General features: G+C 36.3%; 1 protein-coding gene across 2 annotated transcripts in view; it reads right to left on the reverse strand.

Moving 5' to 3' along the window:
• The window catches only part of FAM3B (FAM3 metabolism regulating signaling molecule B), a 556,690-nt gene that overhangs the window by 311,403 nt on the left and 223,122 nt on the right, over positions 1–22,165 (reverse strand). For both annotated transcript variants that reach the window (XM_044071567.1, XM_044071566.1), the window contains one exon: positions 1,247–1,370. In XM_044071567.1, the coding sequence (XP_043927502.1) occupies positions 1,247–1,370 (124 nt within the window). The remainder of the gene's footprint in view (positions 1–1,246; positions 1,371–22,165) is intronic.

Raw genomic sequence — 22,165 nt, forward strand, 5'->3', positions numbered from 1 at the left:
TCCTCCTGGCTGGTTACTTCTCAGCATTCCTCTGGCTTGCTGCAGATATTAATCTCAATGCATGCTACATGCCTTTCAAATGGGTTAGAGGCACTGTAATGAAGCTTAGATACATGCTTTAACTGGATGGATGAATGCTTGGCATAATAAGCAAAGAGTTTATAACCTTGGTGCATAAATGGAATGCAGATAGAGTACAGAACAATAACTAATGTATGTATAACTAATTCATAAAATAAACACTATTGCTACCACATGACAGTGTCTTCATCAGTTAATGTCTTTCAATCTTTTTGCATATAATTAGCACATATACTACTGTCCTGAGTCGTACATATACACGGAGTGATCCTGCCACGTCATAATTCAATTCTGTGATGTAAGATGATTGTCAGTGTATGGTTTTGAAGTGTTTTTATTCTATTAAAAGTATAAAAGTCCAAATAAAACAGATGATACAAAAGGCTTCATCAAGGTGATGACAGCAGCAAAGAGAAATCTAATAAATTTATCTTACACGTCTATCCTTTAAAAATATTAATTCATCCTTAGCAACTATTCTGTTTTATGCATTATTTTACGAGACATTTGAATGACTTTAGGCATATGAACATGCTCACAGGTTTCTTTACCAATGACACAAAGTAACATTTTTTTATATTTGTATCAACAGAAACCTAAATAAAAAAATGCATATACAGTGAGGATGACAATTCTAACCTATCAGAAAATAAAATAAAATAAAAAGGGGAGAATTTCAATACACACTTGCTTTGTGGTGTCATACTTTAATGCAATTCAGCCACTCAGCTGCAAAGGCGAAACCTCATATCTAGAAGTGAACACCTCACTAGTGGTTACCAACTCCAATAGGCTATGATAAGAGTATTTTGATATAATACTTGCATCTGAAGCCATCGCCTTACAAATAATCCACAGTCAACTGATCATAGCCTGCAACTCAACACTTCCCATTTTAATCATACCTTTCTAGATTTACTTTATCATATTTTGTAATGAGTAGTTAAAGCCAGTTTCAAAAGTACTAATATATCAGGAGGGCATAATTCAGAATGATATAAAGAAAAGTGACCTATAACTGCAAGTTAGATAAGGAAGTGGAAAACATAAACGGAAATATCTCAATGTTGCATTCCAAACAGCACTGCTAAACTGAAAGATGAAACTGTCAAGATGTAAAATTGCCAAACATAGTACCATCTTTATCCAGTTTACTCTTACTTACATTTCATCCTCAAAGCAAATCTTAGGTCCTCGTTCTTTTGCAGCCCCACTGAGAATTCGAAATGCATAATGATTGGCAGGGCATGGTGACCAGTGATCACATTTCTGTCGTTTAGGAGGGGGAGCTAAAAAAAAATAATAATATTAACTAACGGATGCAACTTTAGAAAGACTCCACTTTGGAGAAACATTTTCACCTTATACATCAATAAATTTTATCAACTGCTAGAAAGCAGTTTCTTAACTGCTCAAATGCTCAAGACATTTTAGATGTGGAAAAACAACTGCTACTGAAAACATAAAATCAGTACACCAAAGACTTTCAGTTCAATACAAAAATAAGTGCCCAGAATCTCTGTGATAATGCTTAATATGATCAAAAAGAAACCAACATTTGTGGTTGACATATGTGGCTGATAAGTCTACTTTTGGTCCATCAGAAATAAGTGTGCAGGTGTGGTGCAAGAAAGGAGTCTGTTGGTAGTTGATGGCTGGAACAGTTCTCTCTTATACCAGTCAACCATGGAATAAGTTAAGGATAACTGTTATTTAATTGTGCTAAGTCAGACACAGCCAGAATCTATCTTCCTGAACACTTATTCATTTTTTAAACAACAAGCATCTTTATTAAGTTATCATGTATGACATATGCAATCATACATTTATATAAATGAAAAGAAACCATATTGACATTTTTAATCACTTATAATCTATGCAGACATTGTCAGTCAGACATTGCATAGCTTATTCAAATCCTGCCTTCTTTTAAACCTTATTCTTCCTCTAAAACATTATTCTGCATGTATTGTTCCCATAATTCCCATTTTGTCTATGTAATTTCTTCCCACCCTTTTCTAAAGATGACACTTCCAGTTATTTTATCTCTGTTACTATACTCACTACTTGTAGTACAGTTGATTTAGACTTTCATTTCTATTTTTTACTAATTGCTTTTTGGCAGCCACCATAGACTCAGCAAGGCCTTACTATGTCTAAGCAATTCCGATTCTGTAACAATAGCTCAAAAAAATTATTTCCTTAGTTAGACCAATTTGCTTACCCAGTATTCCTGATAGAGTAGTCTGCAACAAATTTTTAATGTCTGCCAACTCATTACTCCCCTCAAAACTATGTTTCTTATCTCTTTCTTCCCCATCATACCTCCAACATTTGCAATTACCCAAGGAAAATTTCACTCAAGTCTAGCTCGGATATAAAAATAACTGTGCAAACACTTTCAAGCAAAGGTCCTAAATCTCAACTTTGTTGCATATTTGGGAGTCATACATATTATGCCCCCATTGTTTCTTTGTGAATTGCTTATCCAGTCTCTCTTCCCAATCCTTTATAATCTCTTCTGATTGATTTTTATAGTTATCATGCAGTATTTTAAATGCCTTACTAGTTATCCCTTTGTTAACAGAGGCTTCTGTTCTAGATTCTACCTGAATACTTATTCCTATCCCTAATTTTCTGCTTTGTCCTACAGACTGCTGAGGCTGCAGGTTGGGATACCAGACCAGTGCTTCACAGATTTCACTGTCTTTTCCCATGGAATAAGTGCCTGATGCCAGAGTTTTCAACTGATAAATACACTGATCTTAAACAGAAAGTTGTTGGTAAGTAAACAAAGTTACAACGGACATGAGAAAACAGAGGCAAGCTACAAAGTCACTTTCATGAAACTACTTACAAAGAATTAACAGCATGAATAAAAGTGCTAAATAACAGCCAATAACAGTTTGCTAAATCTTTTTTTTTTTCTGTTCTGTCCCATGTGCTGACTCTCCCTATAACCCATAATGTATAACCCATAATGTGTGGTAAGGTAGCCTGACTCCTTGCTCAAAACTGTTTCAGTTTAGAATGTTGTTCAGCCAAAGCAAATGCAACACAATACGCTTACCACTTTTAACACTGCATAATTAAGGTGTTTAGTAACACTGCATATCTTCTGAGTAAATTTGTTTATTTAAGGATAAAGCTCATTACATTTTTATTCTTTTATGGGACTGATTTAAGAAATAACTTCCTGTAAATAAATATTAAGAGTCTTTCACAAGACAGGCAGTTTTGGACTGGATTAGACAAGCTGCATTTAAAGCTGTTGTATATATCTGTTATTTGAAAACTGACCCTTTTACAGCTACAGACCATGATTTATCTATTAACATTTTGTTTGTTTATTTTTGTTTACCATCTTATAGCACTGATCCATGTAGATCAATTTCAGGCTAACCTAAGTTATCATATGTACCTCATTCTGCAGGACTGCCTTGATTCCAGCAAATCAGGCAAAAAAAAAAAAACGCACCACTTGGATGTGCACTCTTCCATGTATTTATTATAAAAAATCCTCAAACTGAGTGCTTAAGTAGAAACACCTATATATGATTGTAATGGCAGTAAGTGCCAGTCTCAACAAGATCACATAATTAACTTCTAACAAGATCATTTGAAGAAACAGCATTCTAAAAATACTCAATTACACATCACTGTCCTTTGTGCAGTACATATAAAATAACACGGTCATTTAATTGTAAAAAGTATCACTGTACTATACAAAGCATAAAAATAAAAATATTGCTTGATTAATTATTCAGTATTGTTGAGGTTATTAATTCAGACAATTTATTTTTATTATCACAGATGCATAGCTAAAACCTCAAGTGACAGATAAAGAAATTCTTTCACCAGGTTATAACATCTATAGATCACACCAAAAAAGGGTTGGAGATATAGCTATTGTATATCTTAACACAACAGAACATTCCCCATAATACCACCTCACCTCTACTTCATAATTAATAACTTCTTATTTCATCCCTTAAAAGAAATGTGCAGTAATGTAGATGGTCATTTGTCTTACACTTTTCCCCAAACTGAAGAAATATTACTTGGGCTTCCACAAATCTCTCCCATTAAACCATCATGCTAGATGACAAACATTGAATGGAGCTCAACTTAAACAAGATTCCATTCAATCTCCATTAATCTTTATGGTTTTCAGCAACTCATCCAAACTTATTCAAACACGTCCAACCTAACACACTCATACTTTGGAATCTCAATTATGTACCAATACACTTGCCCAATGCTTCCTGGAATTCATTAATTTCAATGACCTGGACCAGCTCGTACTTACCCCCACTAGAGGTAGCAACATCTCTGACCTGGTATTACTAACATGGGCGACCATTGCTCTACACCAATAATCAACTCCTCCCTGGGTTGATACGACCACAAACTATTCACCTTGGAAATCCACATCCCTCCCACCCCACACCCACCTCCGCAAAGGTAACCACTATGAAAAACTTCTCCAGATCTAACTTTGGGCTCCTAAAAACAGAGGTGGCTAACTTCACGGCACCCATGCAAATAGAGAATAGTTGCATGACTGCTGAATCATACACCAATGCACTGTATGAACACGTACACAAATGCATGGATCTTGCCTTACCCAACATAACCAACACGCTCTCCTCCAAAAAAAAGGAAGCCAATCTGGTGGTCCCCTAGCATAAACAAACTCTACAACAGAAGGAGGAAACTGTTGCGATATAAAGTGAAGTCCCAAGAGTGGAAAAACTCCCTTATCAGCCTCAAACAATGTTGAGATCTCTCATCAAATCCTCTAAAGCTAGCTATGAAAACAGAATTGCAGCAGATAATAAAGACAAGAGAATGAAGTGAAGTCTGTAACACTTGAGGGGTCCCTCATTCTCTTGATTTGCTATGAGGAAGGTAACATAGACCTGTTACTGCATTTTTGTGGCTGTCTGGATGGTTCCTTAGCCAAGCATTCATTTTCAGTCTTAAAGTAAGGTGAAGACAGTCTTCCTGTGGGGGGATGCTGGCTTGTCATGGTAGTGTACTGCTCTTAGTGCTAAAAAAAAAACAAACTTTAAAGCCCTACAATACATCAGGCCATGCCCTCCTGTTGGTGTCTATATCTTTCTTAGAGCATCTTTTTTAGCTCTTCGTTTTTCCTAGACAGCTCAGTGACCCTCAACTGTCTTCAGTGCCTCTTCTGTATCACCAAGTCTGCCTAACCCCCCCCTCACTCCAACAGAATAACTCTGATTATTGTTGGGGCTAGGAAGGAGATGAAGACACCCAGAGACACTGTCACACTGATGCCAAGGAGTACTCTTCCCCCTAAAACTTCCACATCCACTAACACATGGGCTGTGTAATAAGTGTTAACACTGGACTGTCTCTCACTTACCGAAGGGGCTAAAGCCAGCAGGCTGCCCGCCCACAGTCAGGCAGCACTTCACAGTTGTCCCCCCATTGCAGAGACTACCATACTAAAGCAGTATTTTTCAGCCTCTTTGTCTTTCTCTCAGAATGTTGCTTCAGTCCCTATATTATGACACACACTGCAGATCATAAAGCATTTTCCTCTATTTAGATACAGAGATAGTATAGCTACATCACTAGTTCTTGAATAGCCTGCATGAAAGTAGTCTCTCAATTCTTTTTACCCAAATTACTCAAATCCCTGCTGACTCTAAGTTGACAAAAGTCTTTTGTGGCCCATGTATATTTTCCTTCAAAACAAAAGAAATGAAAAATAACATTTGTAAGTGTCTAAACTGACTATAATATTTACAGAGTACTTGGCCTTGAGAGTATATGTCAACTGCATTACAGCCCTGGGCTATGATCAATAGTAGTTAAACAAAAAGAAGCTTTACAATGAATAGCTGAAGAGCACAATTAGGAATAATTCCTTCTGAGGAAATTCATCTACCTCACTCTCAGTTAGGCATGAAGTGTTCATTAAGTAGTAAATGTTTCTTGGCTAAAAACTACTCTGCATTCAGGCATAATACACAATTTTCCAGGAGGATCTAAAAGCATTCTTCTATGGTACCACCCCTTCATGCTTTAATGGTACCATGCCGTCATCAGCCTGACAAGTATTATACATCAAGGTTACAAATGATGCATACTCATAAAATGAGCCAACCGTATTACTAAATTATGATAATAGTAGCTAAGCTAGTTTTCTCTTCAAAAACTGGATGCCAACAGTCCAACAGTTATGATTCACAAGTTTTGTTGAATTACCCTTATATATGCCAATAAGCAGGCAGACACATTTTTTTTACCTAGAATAAATAAAGTCTTTACTTAAGGACACTATGCAATACAGTTAAAAAAAAAAAAAAGAGAGAGAAATGTAAAATAAAATAAACAGTCAGATGGTATAAGAAAAGTACAATCAAATAGCTGTTCCTACTGCTACCAGTAACTGAAGGAAACTAGTTAATCTACCTCTGAGTTTATGACCATTTAGCATTTGACAAGACAAACGGGCAACATACAGATGTAAGCACACTGACTGCAGGCAATAGACTCTCTTCTCATCAGCAATCCATGCAGAGATTATCTTCATATCTTTCAGATTTGTCAACAGTTCAAACACAGCAAGAGATCAGTAGAGACTAGATCAACTACTAAGCTGATTTTCAAATAACAGAGACAGTTTTTCTTAAAAAAAAAAAAAAAAAAAAAAACTTCTGAGGAGGTCATGTGTGAGCAGTGGAATGCCCCACACTACTAGGCCCACTTTTAATTTATTTTTCTTTTACCGTAAGCATTAAATGCTACATTCAAAAGAAGGGGTCAAATGATGGCTGCAGAATAATCACAATTATTAATGTCCCCCCCAGTGATGTGTTGAAACATTACAGGAAAGTGCTGAGTAAACTAGCGTATAATAAAACAAGTTATTTAATATAATAATATGTAGGATGGTACACATGAAACCAAACATTTATGTAATATTAATTTTACCATCATCTCATAAGTGGAAAAGGATGTCCTGGCATATCAGAGATTTTCTAAGAAGAAGAAAAAAAAGAATTTCTTAATCCTTTCTAGAAATTTTGTGTAAGGCCCTATCTAAAATACTGTCCCCTGTTATCTTGCACACAAACTCCTATAATAAAGGTCTGATACAGAAGTACAGGGGACAGCCCAACAAAACATGAAACGTCAAGAAAAACATTAAAACAAAGGAATGCTGTAAATGAAATAGGGGATATTAAGAAACAAACTTTGACATACACATTTGCCAATGACCAGTACTTATATGCTAAGCTATGGTTTGATCTGACTTACAAAACAAATATCAGATTCAGTGCTGAACAACTTAGAGGATATAGAAAAAAAATAACTTACAAAGTAATTAAAATATAAAGCAATTCTCCTGGTAACACTTAACTGTGAATAAATTCCCTATTTTAGAATGACAAGAAGTGTCAATGACTCAAAAGGTAGCACACTTGCTTTAAAGATGGAAGGTCAGAAGACAATGTTCTAGTCCCACAACAAGTAATTTAATTACATTTTCAAAGAATAACACCATAGTCCACCAAGCAGGAGGTGAAGTACTCCTGTGTGTGCTGTTCTTTGGATTACCTCTGGGCTCTGCTCAACAGTGGCACAGGAAAATAATTTTCTTGGGTGGCAAAAGCCAGGGTACCCTTTTGGCTGGGCTTGTATAGGCCCCAGGGCCGATAGCCTAGTACTACCTATGAACCAATTAGACATTAAACCAAGGTCTCATCTGCCTGCAATGATGATAGCTCCCCTGCCTTGATGGTGGATGTAAAAGATCCCAGGCAGTTATTGGGATACTTTTTGTACATAGATGCTTTATTATAATTCTTATACATATATATATATATATATATATACATATATACTACAAATATATAAGTATTTAAACAATAATGTACAGTCAAACCCACTGCTTTGTCACAAGAACATATATTCATTTTATACATGCAATTGTTTTGTTCTAGCATTCAACATCTCCCATAAAATAGTGAATGAGTTATCAAACGTCCCAATTTTTTCTTGATAATGTCTATATAGGATCTTATTGATATTTACCTCTTATATTCCAAACATATTTCTGAAAAATCTATTTCCACAGCGTTCTACCTCACTCTAAAATGTGTTTAAATCCATGCGATTCCACATACTTGACAATCTTACTTTTGCTACTTTATACATCATTGCACATACAGTAAGATGCTTCTTAATTAATGGTCTCCACAGAAAATTGTGACATTATATTACATTCTTTAATATTTTCTTTCTGGCATTTAAGGCCCTCATTACATCTTTACACAAGCCTTCCCATGGTTCCACATAATAATACCGACCAATCACTTTCTATATACCATAGCTTTCTGACTGTTTCTACATCTATTATGCTTAACTTCTATGGTGCTATTTTACTTTCATTTCAATTACTTCACATCTTTCAAACTTTTTAACAGCTTAATTTTCCCCAAATTGTTAGTATTTGTTCCATACTACTTGTGCAAACTTCCCTAATCCTGTTATTTTATACAAGTAATTATCTAGAATAAATGTTTTAAGACCAAATGCATGACTGGATTAATTAACCCTATGCTACCTTTTTCATTTTAACATACAGCAGATTCCTCTTTACTAGATTTGAATTTAAGCCCACATTACTGAAAAAAAATTTAAGAATTATTTTACTATTGGAAACACACATTCACCTAAAAAACAACCTAACATTCCTAGCACCACCAAATTCAACAACTAGATTTTTTTAACATAACTTAAATGTTATCCATAATCCTATAATATATTTCCCCACTTTTAATAAATCTGGTTATTGCTCCATTAGAATTTTTATCTTTCCATAATTCCCAGAAAGTTTTAATAAAACCTATATCCATTGAAGAAATAACAACAACAATTAAAAAACTGAAATCATACAAAGCCCCAGGCCCAGATGACCTTACAGCAGAGTTTTATAAAACCTTCTATAGTATTATTGCCAAAATTTTGTTGTACATGTTAAATTATATAATCAATAATCAGATTAATGATTTACATTTTAATGCCTCTAAAACAATTTTTATACTTAAAGAGAACTCAGATACTCAGAACCCAGACAACTATAGACCTATATCACTTTTAAATATTGACACAAAAATTTTGACATCCATTCTAGCTAATAGACTGAGGAAAATAACGAACCTAATTATTTCTAATGAGCAAGCTGGATTTTTAACATCTAGACAGACCAGTGACAATACCTTAACACTTCACATATTAATCTCATATGCCAATCAAAAAAACTTAAATATGTATGCACTCATTATAGATGCTCAAAAGGCTTTTGATAGAATAAACATAACATTTTTATTTAAAATTTTATACTACTTTAAATTACCCCAAGAATTCATTCGAACCTTACAAATACTATATAATAACCCTTATACAACCTTATATATAAATAAAATGTGTTCTAAAAGGATTCAAATCAGAAATGGAACCAGACAAGGATGTCCTTTATCCCCCTTACTATTTAACCTATATCTAGAACCCTTATTTTTACACATTAAACAGAATATATATCATAATGCCCCAGTAATTTATGGTACTAAGATCTCTCTGGCAGCTTTTGCTGATGACCTTAATATTTATTCTACAACACTGGTTTCAGATACCAAAAAAATACTATCTGCTACTGATGATTTTGCATTAACATCAAACTATAAAATAAACCTTAAAAAAAACAATATATTTCCTTTAAAAACTCCAAAACCCTTCTTACTTTTACCATTGATAGGTCAAGTAAAATCTGAAGAAAAGATTAAATATTTAGGTATTACATTTTTGACAGACAACAAGGACTTTTATCTTAATAATGTTAAACAAATTTGGAAACACATTTTGTCCGATCTTAACAGATGGGAAAATTTGAAACTACCACCATTAGCAAAGGTCCCTATTATTAAAATGAATGTTTTGCCCAAATTATTATATATCTTCAGGTCTGCCCACTTGATAATACCTAAGAAGTTCTTTACACAAATTCACACTGAATTTGCAAGATTTATATGGAAACCAAAGAAAACTAGAATATCATATGACAATCTGATGATCCCGAAAAATAAGAGGTAGTTTAGATTTACCCAATTTTGAAATCTATTGTTTAATTATAAATGCTAACAAAATTTTAATAATTGCAAATTATGATACATGTAGCAATAATTGGTCTCCAAACTGGGTAAGACTAAGTTATAAACATACTGAGAGTTTGAATATAAATCCGAATATATCAAATTTATATCAAAATCTATATTGCATTATTACAAGATTCATTTAGATCATTAAATCTCTTCCATTGTATGATGATCTTACAACCCTTTCATAGAAATCCTAACCTGAAAATTAATAACCAGTTAATAGATCTGAAAAGCTTGCCACTTATAATTAATTTAACCCTTTATGACATCTACCCATATTTGAATTACTCTGCTCATGAACTAAGACAGGAAATGGGTCTACCCAAATCATATTTATCGATCTTGAGACAGATAAAAGAATTATCTATAAGTTACTTTAACAATTTAACCATTAGTAAAGATGATGTAACGATATGTATCTCATTATGGCAAGCCCTTTTACAAAGCACTAAATCTATATCATGGACATATAAATTGATAAAAAACTTTAAATATCAAGACCGTCTTCTCTTATCTAAATACTGGAAGGAAAAACTTCAATCGGTTGAAGAAAGTAAAATAATTAAAGCAATCAGTTTAACCACAAAAGCCATCTCCCTTCAAAAGTTAACTTTTACTCAACTCATGATAAATAATAATGCTTACTATACACATCTTAGCTTGCACAAATTTAACGTTAACAATTCTCCTAAGTGCCCATTTTGTAAAGATGTAACGGCTGACCTCTTACATATGTTCTGGAGCTGAAAATGCATATATAAACATTGGAATTCCTTAAAATTACAATTACAAAAGATGGGTTATAAAAACTCAACACTTTCCTGGGAATTTATGATATTACATATCCCTCCAAATAACCTATCTAGATCCCAAATGATCATACTCATCAATATTTTTCTTTTAATGAAACTCTACATAGCTACTAACTGGCTGACCCCATCTCTAACTTCATGGGATAACTTTAGAATATTAGCGATAAAACACATTTTAGCTCACAAATATGTAATTAATAACCAAAACAAAAGCCCCCATAATTTCATAATTTGAAACTGTGGGAACAAATATTCAATATTATATTGGCTTAAAACATGAAATCTGAACTATTCTTTTGTTATACTTATTTTATAATACGATAATATCTGGAACTTTACTATCACAAATATTATCCCTGGAGAAAATAATCTTTAGCTTTGCAACTGTGGAAGATGATGGAAGCATTCATGTAAATAGTGTACATATGTTTTAGAATGTTGTTAGAAATTTTGTTTGGTAATCATTGGTTTATTTCTATGTTATATGTTTTGTATGAATAACGAGAAAAATAATAAAGAATTATTATTGAAAAAAAAAGAATTTTTATCTTTTCAAATCTCACCACTGAAACCTTAAGTTTTGATAAAGAAAAAAAACAAATTATTTCAGTTTTAATTCCTTTTCCCAATTCTTTATTTTTTATTTCTTTAAACTTAAGCCTAATAACTTCAAAAAACATTTCTACTTCTTTTCTCAACCTTTTCACCTTTGACTACTCAATGGGCATACTTGGCATTATTCATATTTCTTCACTTTACCACTATTAAACATTTCAACATTAACAGTCCTTATTAGAAGTTCACAGCAAATCAATCAATTTCTTCCTATAACACAAACTTCTAACATTTTCTGTGCCTGCTGATGCATGACATTACCAAAGATATTTTATTATATTACCTGCTACCAATTAAATATTTTCCTTATTAACTATAAAATCTAATATTTTTAAATCAAAATCAGAATTTCCTGGCTTTGTCTTCCTCTTATACCATACATAACTTCTTTCAAAATATCTTCAATTACCTCTTTGTCTTTTTTGAAAAAAATCTTTATAATAATCTTATAAACAGTTTTATTTTATGTAGTCATCACCAGTTCACTGTATCTCACTTACCCCTTCAATACCTTTAAATATATGTTCATTAGCATTTCCTTATTCCTTCCATTCATTCATTACAACAATACAAAAAGTTTATTTTGGTCTTCAGTCATATTCTTATAAAAATGCAATAAACTAATCAATCTCATTCTGGAATTCACTGCTCTTTTATCAGTTTCAATATATTACTCAAGTTCTATACATTTGTGTCTTTCTCTAACTTTTTATACAAGTATTTCATTAGTCTTTTTAAATTATATTTGCATTTTATCATGCCTATGTCCAGTGCATACAAATTCATAACATAATCCACCATTACCTGCAAAAGCTCATCTTTATATTTCTTCCACCGTTTCATCTTGCAACACGTATTCTTTCATCCTTCCTTAAAATGTTGCCAAGAAGGAAGTCATAGCTTCCTTCTTTCTTCTTTCTTTTAAATACCTTTACTTACACAAAGCTATCTTAATCCCTCATCTTTTCATCATAAATCTTCCTTTCTTTAAAAATGTTCCATCTTTCTTTTCTAATGTTTCACTGAATTATTTCATATGATTTTGATATAGCTTTTTTTATTTTCTTTTATACACTTCTTTTATTTTCTACCCACATACTTTATACCCATAAAACAAGCCAACCAGTCTGTTAAGGATTCATAAAAAGGTCTTATTGTTATATGATCATCCAATAACTGCATTGACAGTTTTAACAGATCTAAACCAACATATTTTCAGTAAGCTTCATGATGTTTTTCCTTTTTTGTACTACTTCCATTAAATATTTACTCATACTATCAATTGATCTACAGAACCAGTTACTTCAGACCTACTCTTGTACTCTCATATCTTTCAAAAGCATAACAGTTTACGTCTGAACTACCCTAAAATATGTACATTTCTTTCTAAACTTTATATGTGCATGACTTAATTCCTGCCATATCATACAATGTTTCTTCTCTTTATAAGATCAGAGGTGATGTCATCTAATATAACTAACTCAACCTAATAACATCTTAGTTTCTTTATATGGCCTGCACACCTATTCCATTAAGAATGCAAGACTTGTTCCAAAATCTTATTAGTTTTCCTCTAAAAAAACTGTAATTGTTGATGAGCATTTTAAGATAATGCTCAGCCTTTTCCATCCTTTACTAATCGTTTAATTTCCTTCTGTCTCACAAGGCCAATTTCTTCATAACTGAAGTATTCAAACAAAAGAAGGCATTACTGCTTAATTCTTCCACAGAAAAGTACAGTTTTGTACCTACCATAAATGTAGATGTTCGAAGATCCACATTGCTGCAGTCCTTACTTATGGGTAGTCCACTGTCCTCGGTCGGCCCGAATACCAAAGTATTAGGCTGACGTCGGTCATGGGCGCACAGCCCTGACATCAGAGCGTCAGGGTATAAAAGCGCATGACCGACGTCATATCCTCAGTCTTTTCTTGCCCCCGATGTCAGAAGGCCCTAAAAGAAAGGCCACAGCCAAAAAACAGAGTACCTTCCCAAAAGATATGCCCAACTACAGCCATCACCCAAACCATATAACCATGCTAAGCTACAGAGGGGAAGGAGGGAGGAAAATTGGACTGCAGCAATGTGGATCTTGAACATCTACATTTATGGTAGGTACAAAACTGTACTATGTTCTTCATCTCACATTGCTGCAGTCCTTACTTATGGGTAGAATCCCAAAGCAACGGGAAAGGGAGGTTGGAAAAATCATAAAGCATTAGGGGCTGCTAAAATGCCCTGTAAAATTGCAGTGGCAAATCCAGCCCTAGACTTAGAATAAAGAGGAAGGTGGTAATGTTTAGAAAAAGTATGTACTGAACTCCAAGTGGCTGCTTCCAAAATATCCTTTGTAGCTACCCTTAGAAAGGCAGTAGAAGTTGCAGTAGCTCTAGTGGAATGAGGTCTGATCCCAGTCGGAATCTCCTTACCATGATGGGAATAACAAAAAGAAATACAAAACCCAATCCATTTAGAAATAGTTTTGAAACAGGTTTACCCTGTGAACCCAAAGCAAAAGAAACAAACAACTGCTGAGACTGTCTGAACTCCTTGGTTCTGCTCAAATAATAACGCAACTGCCTGTGAATATCCAAAGTATGCAAAATCTTCTCCCCTTTATTTTGAGGATTTGCATAAAAGTAGGCAAATGAATAGTTTGGTTTAAGGCCACACTAGAAACCACTTTAGGCATAAAGGAAGGATTAGTGCAAAGATACCCTATCCTTATGAAAAATCAAGAAAGGCTCCACTGCCATAAGGGCCTGTAATTCAGAAACCCTTCTTGCAGAAGTAATGGCCAACAAAAAAGCAGTTTTCCATGACAAATACTTTAACTCGGCCGTAGCTGCAGGCTCAAAAGGTTGTAGAGTAAGCTTTTCCAACACAAAATTGAGATCCCAAGCAGGAGTAGGAGCTCTACGTGGGGGTCTTATGTTCTTTGCCCCTCTGAGAAACTGCTTAAACAAAGGATGAGAGAATAAAGGAGGGTCACCGTCATAATTAGCTGAAATGGCTGCAGCATGAACCTTTATGGAGGAGAAGGACAAACCTTTATCTAATAACTCAGTAAGATATTGTAAGGAAGCACTCAAATTAGGCTTGGAAACATCAAAGTCCTTCCCTTTGCTCCAAATAAAAAATCTCCTCCATTTATCAGCATAAACTTTCCTTGTACTAGGCCTCCTGGCCTCCAAAATAACATTCAAAACTTGTTGTGGAAGCTGAGAACCTCCAGAATCTAAAACAGAATATGCCAGGCTGTTAGATGCAGAGACTGAATTCTGACATTGAGAAAGTGATTGCCTTCCTGAGACAAAAGGTGTGGAATCAAAGGCAGAGGCCATGGAGGCTCTCGGACCAAACTCCTCAGTAGTGGGTACCAGTGTTGTCGAGGCCAATCCGGTGCTATCAGGATCATGGATGGCTTGTCTTGTCTGGCCTTCAAGAGAACCTTGGGCAGAAGAGGTAGAGGTGGAAAGGCATATACATGAAGATTGTTCCAACTGAACGACAGAGCGTCCACCTTCCAAGCTGTGGGATGAAACCTTTTGTGCAAAACTTTGGCAACTGGTAATTTAGTGGGAAGCGAACAGATCTATGTCTGGAGTTCCCCATGACACTGTCAACTTTGAAATACCTGAGGATCCAATTTCCACTCGTGAGGATCCACTATTTGTCTGCTCAATACATCTGCTAAGGAGTTCTGTGCTCCTGGTAGAAATCTTGCCTGAAGATTGAGGTTGTAACTGAGAGCTGTTTCCCACAAAATCATCGCTTGTCTGCAAAGAGGGTACGAATGAGTTCCCCTTGCTTGTTGATGTACCACATGACAGTTGTGTTGTCTGTTAGAATCAACACCTGCCCTGGGTGAAGTAAATCCTTGAAAGCCATTAATGCAAATTGTACTGCTAACATCTCCTTCAAGTTGATATGCAAATGTTGAAGTCTGTCAGGCCACGTGTCTTGCACCCATTTCCCATTGAGATGTGCTCCCCAAGCCTTGTCCGAGGCATCCGTCATTAGAATCTGACTCGCCTCTGGTCGGGTCACAGAGAGTCCCTTGTTTAGGTGACATTCCTGAGCCCACCACAAAAATTCCTTCTGAATGCAAGGTATTATTTGAATGACAGTGTCTAGATCCTGGCAGTGTTGTGTCCATAGATTTTTGAGATACCATTGAAGCTTCCTCATATGCAATTTGGCATTGGGAAGCACCAGAATACAAGATGCCATGAACCCCAAGGCTTGAAGGACTGTCCTTGCAGTCAGCCTGGACTGTAGAGACATTTGATGGAAATAAAGTGAAAGACTTTTCTGTTTGTCCGGGGTCAAAAGGCCATCTGGGAAGCTGTATTCAGTCTCACACCCAGAAAGCACATGTCTTGAGAGGGTACTAGACTGGACTTTGTTTCGTTCACAGAATACCCTAGGCATCTTAACACTACCATCACATACCGTAGATGCTGAAGAAGCTTGTCCTTGTCTTGTGCAATAATCAGGCAATCGTCCAAATAAGGATAAATTTGTATTCCTTCCATCCTGAAAAAGGCTATCACTGGAGCCAGAACCTTTGTGAACACCCTGGGCGCAGTAGATAAGCCAAAGGGCAATGCAGAGAACTGATAATGTAAATTTCCAGCTCGAAAACGCAGGTACTTCCTGCAACTGGGCCTGATAGGAACATGAAGATAAGCCTCTTTTAGATCCAGAGTTACCATCCAGTGATCTTTTCCCAGCAGAGGCAAAAGCTGTTGTAATGTCAACATTTTGAACTTTGGAATGTCCAAATAAGTGTTGAGGAGAGATAAATCCAAAATCGGTCTCCACGTGTTCCCTTTCTTTGGTACTAGAAACAGGCGGGAATAAAACCCTAGACCCACTTCTGAAGGAGGTACTGGCTGTATGGCTTCCATGTGAAGAAGTAATGAAATCTGTTTATGAGCCTCCATCCTTTGCCGAGGAGGAATGTCTGGCATACCTTTGAAAGGAGGCAATGTATGGAAATAAAACTTGTACCCTTGTTTATAATGTCCAACACCCATTTGTCTTGGGTGACTAAAAACCAATTTTGCTTGAAGAGAGCTAGCTTTCCTCCCAAAGGAGCTGCCAGGCAAGAAGAATCTGGCAGCTGAAAATGCAGGTCATTGGGCCTGTTTACGAAAGGACTGGCCCCTACCCTCACCAGCAGATTGAGCAGGCAAACTCCAGGTTCTAGGCCTAAAGGTACTCTGAGCTCTGCCCCTACCACGCCTAGATCTACCCCTAGACTGGGAATCAGAAGAAGGGTACGTCCACCCCTTAGCAGGCCAATTTCTACTAAACTTAGGAGGTTGAACCTGCAAAAAATCTTTAACAGTCTGCATAGACTTAGCCTTGTCCTCCATTTTCTTCAAAACAGACTCCACAGGAGGACCAAACAACACTTCGGACTGTAAAGGGGCATCCAGAATTCTAGACTTAACATGTTCAGATAAATTCTGATCCTTAAGCCAGGCATGCCTACGAAGAACTGAACCAGTGGCAGCCACTCTAGAAGAAGCCTGCAAAGCATCAAAGCCACACTGCAAAGAATGTTTCCCCACCTGTTCAGAAACATGCACCAAATCTTGCAATTCTTTACACTCTATGCCCTCCGCCAAAGCATCCACTTTAGATTTTAGCTGAGAAAGGAGGAAATTCTGATATTTCAACATATGAAACTGGCAATTTAAAGCCCTCATTGCCAAAGTAGAAGAAGTGTACACCTTCTTACCCCATCTGTCCAAAGCTCTAGCTTCCTTATCTAGAGGAACCGGATTCTTTACAACAGAAGCCCTAACACCCTTAGGCCCCTGACTAACAGTTTCTGGGTCCGCCCTAGGACTCTTATATAGGTATTTATGAGCCTCAGGTACCCTATAATACCTGTCCGGTTTAACTGGTGCAGGAGGCATAGAATCTGGATTAAATGAGGCCTCCGAAAAACATCCTGAACAACATCCAAAACAGGAGGAATAGCCAAGGGTCTGTGCTGTGGTAAAAACAAGAACTCTCTAAGCCTCTTCCTGGAATCTGAGTAATCCTGTCCTTCCCACTTAAAATGTTCCCTCATAGAGTGTAAGGTTTCTGAAAATGAAAAATCCTCTGGAGGGGAAGCAGAAGGAGTAGAGTCCTCTGCATCGGAATCCGAATAAGGAGGAAAATCTTGAATATCCTCAGCAGAAGACTCAGAATCATCTGAGGCCTGCTCCAAAATTTCCAACTCTGGCTCTACCCTGGGCCTCTTATCAGGAGGGGGCATGGAACCTCTAATTAAAGAAATCAAATCTTCTGCCATTTTAAGCATATGCTTCTTAGGTACAGACCCTGAAGAACCAGAACTAACTCCAGAAGAAGGCAAAACAGTCCTGCCCTTAGAAGGAGCCCTAGAAACAGTAGCAGAAGGCCTAACCCCCTTAGGCAAAGAAGGGAGAATAGTAACCTGAGAGGCCCCTTCAGCCTGACCTGACTCCTGTGATGCCACATCCTGTAAAATCAAGGTTTCCCCCTGAGACTCAACAGAAACTTCAGCCGGATCCACCTGTTCCACTGCAGTCTCTAAAGGACTGGCGTCCGAAATGGACGAATCATCCTGTCTAGGCTTTACAGATTTGTCTTTACGCTTCTTCGTGGAAGCGGGCGTCGGAGGATCCGACGGCATATTATAATTACACCGTTTGCCAAAAACTAACGTAGCGCAATCTAGCCTTCTCTTAATAGTGCGCTTATTAAACCTAGCACAAAACCGACACCCAACTACGTTGTGCTCTGGTCCCAAGCAAGGGATACAAAGCGAGTGGTAATCCCTATGCGGTATCTGCTTCCCACAAGAAATACAATTATTCACTTTTTCTGACATCCGGTAAACAACTGAGGCAAGAAAAAACAAAAATGCTCCCCAACTTGGTATGTCTGAAACTCCGAAAACGAAAAATTTCAGAAAGCCGAACGGCACTTGCAACGCTGCTTCTGCATCGGACCATGCGGCAAAAAAGACTGAGGATATGACGTCGGTCATGCGCTTTTATACCCTGACGCTCTGATGTCAGGGCTGTGCGCCCATGACCAACGTCAGCCTAATACTTTGGTATTCGGGCCGACCGAGGACAGCGGACTACCCATAAGTAAGGACTGCAGCAATGTGAGATGAAGAACATCCAGTCTTGTGACCAACATACTGAAAATTGGATTCTGATGCAATATGTTTACTCACCTAATATATAAGGGTTAAAATCCTTATGGACAGCATGCAGCAAAAATGGCCACCTAAAATATCAATGGGAATTCTAATATTCTACAAATGTTCACCCCCATCTTTATCTGGTACTTATGCTAGGGGATTCACTTGTATCTATGGTTACTATGAATTAGTCTTTCCTGAGCTCTCTAGGAAGACATAGCCAAAGAAACTGGTGCAGATTTCTAAGCCCACTTTATGAATATACTCAATTTCTGTATTATAAGCTAGTGGAATACATATAATATCCTTAGTAAAATGGTTCATGAAAGCTTTATGTTCAGTTTCAAATGTTCTTTCAGGTACTCCAATAAAATTCCAAGTCTGCAATCCTTTTCTGTTGTGCATCCATCAGATGCACAAGCACTTTCAGTTCTCTAACTTAAGCTATCATGGTTTCATTATTCAGATTCATCTGATCATTAACAAAACAGTTTATCCTTCTACCAGGCCCACTCCTTCCCCCTGATTCAGTGCAGCTAGGTGGTTGGCCTCAACATCTTCATTGGTAAGCCAGTCTCCTCCTGCTTTTCCATCTGGAAAGGATTCCTTGAACTTTTCTAGTACTAATGTTTCATCTGCCTCCTCTGCATTGTCTTATATTTGCTTTTGTCACTTGGACAGGAAAATAAAATTATTACTGAACCATGCAAGGAGAGAAACACAGGTAAAATGCCATACTGTCCCTATTTAACAGGCTTTTAATTTACTTTTTAATACTTCCCTACTCCAAAAGTACTGGCATATTCAAACACATATTCTTAATTTGCAGAATTAATTTTCAAGTGTTGAACTACAAAATGTTCATGATATGCATTATAATTTCTATTGTGCTTTTTAAAAGTATCTTAAATTAAAGATAAAAAAATGAAAACCAAGCAATTCATAAAATGACTGTTTAGGCAATTAATTCTCTGAATTTTACTGCATCTGTGGTACTGTTACGGAATGTTCTGGACATGATATGACATACACAGCATCTCACACTGACTAATGCAATTGTGCATCTTCTATGTGACATTTTTTTTTTTGTGAATTGCATAGATATACTGTAATAATGTTAAACAAACAAAAACACAGTAAATATATTTCAAGTATAAAATTCCTAAATTATCAATAACCCCTCTGAGAATCAAATAGTTGCAACAAACAATATCTTAAAATTTATCCTCACACCAATATCAATTCAAATCTTCAGACTCTTGAAAAAAAATAAAACCCCAAGGCTCAGTGGACATTTATAACACACTACTAAAAATTCTTCAGTTAGGTGATAAATACTAGTTTATCCTGTCTCCACCTTCAGTAACATGAAGAAAGGCTATGTCTCCTAATAGTAAAAAGGATCATTATGAGACCTGTGGTTGGGATAGAGTGAAAAGAGTGACTGTCCAAGGTGCAAGCTGTTAGAGTTCATGATCAGCAATGCCAATAAGGCAGAAGTGGAGTATGGAGAATACATTGATGACAGTCATTCAGTACTAGCAACTTGGTAATGCTGGTATTCATTCCTTTAAATCATTTAAGCAGATGCTGTTGTTTACATGAATGAATTCCTATAATACAGAGGAGGTGAAAATCTTCATAAAGGTTTTTATTTTTCAATCGCTCCTCAGTTTTAGTTTGTGAGGACAACAGGCTGACGGACTCTTCACAAGGTAAGCTTCTCAATGCCATCTCAAACTACTGCCCTGCAGTCTTCTTCTCCCAACTGTCTGAAGCACACAAATGAGCAATTCACAACCAACTGCTAAATCACTTTAATACAATCTTCTCAACTATACTCATGATGATTTCAGACCATATCAGTAGAAGGTATACTGCTCTAGTAGCAGTCTGCAACTTTCTTAGAACTGAATTTAACTACAATAATGAGATTAAAGGAATGATCTTTGATTTGCTGTGTCAGACATTTAGGGAAATCTGTCTACACTGATCCACAAGGAAAGGCAGATTACAATAGGAGTGACATGACCAGCCATCTGGGCCCACAGTTTCAGGGAAATCTACGGCCAGCCAGGGAGCAAGGCACCACAGGCTCTGAGCACCAACAGCTTTGAATAAGGGTGCCATAGAACGTTACCACATTTCTATACAAGTAAATTAAGAATAAAATGACTGCTATATGAATGGACAACTGAGCTCCTGTTACAGTCGTAGCTGCTACTCTCTATGGAGGAGACAACTGGTTAAGGTTGTTGAACGTAACCAATCAGTTTCTATTTATAGGCTTTCTGTCCAAGGTCAGAGAACAAAACCTATGAATATTAAGCAGTAAAAGGATGGTCACTGGCTCCAAAGGTTAAAATGGGACTTTCATGGTGCTCAAAAACAATGGCAGCTGTGGTAGCATGAGGTCATTTTATTATTTTATTTTTTATATAATCTTGGCAGGTAACCAAATATTGATAGTAGAAGCTTTGTAGGGTGACTGGGTACACCCCAAGGTAATTTAGTTGCTGTAGTGCTCAGCTGCTTTGTGAACACTGGCTGGAGTATCATCTCATATATGCACGAGTATAAGAGAGAGACAGACAGAATAACTGTAAAACTGGAGGCCTTTCTTTGAAGTAACACACATGGTTATTACTGAGCTGCTTAAGGTTTAAACTGCAACTCCAACTATTTGCAGTATTTTAGTGGCTCAAGATAACACAGAGAATACAAACTGAAGTTTGAACATGGTAACTAATTTGCACACCCACAATGCAACATATTACCAAAAAGCTAGAAACTGTTGTTCAATTTCATTTCAACTTTCAGTTCATACACACAATGCAACATGTTACCAAAAGCTAGAAACTGTTGTTCAATTTCATTTCAACTTTCAGTTCATACACACAATGCAACATGTTACCAAAAGCTAGAAACTGTTGTTCAATTTCATTTCAACTTTCAGTTCATACACACAACGCAACATGTTACCAAAAGCTAAAAACGCTTCTTTCATTTCATTTCAGCTTTCAAAAGATTAAGGTGCGTTACACCAATATGAATGCTTTTCTTCTTACTTTGAGTCAAAAATTAGAAGTTTGTAATTGTGTCACTACATAACTAATATTTTTCATCAGCTATTTAATATAAAAGCCTAATGAAAGGCAGTTTTGCTGACTTATTCTGAACATAACATGCTTTAGTCACATTTATCATTTCTGGAGTCTTGTTACTCTTGTAAAAATAATGAGGCATGTTTAGTTATGCAA

Source organism: Protopterus annectens, chromosome 5.part0 (genome assembly GCF_019279795.1).
Source record: "Protopterus annectens isolate FY-2018-M chromosome 5.part0, PAN1.0, whole genome shotgun sequence".
Classification (NCBI taxonomy): Eukaryota; Metazoa; Chordata; order Ceratodontiformes; family Protopteridae; genus Protopterus; species Protopterus annectens.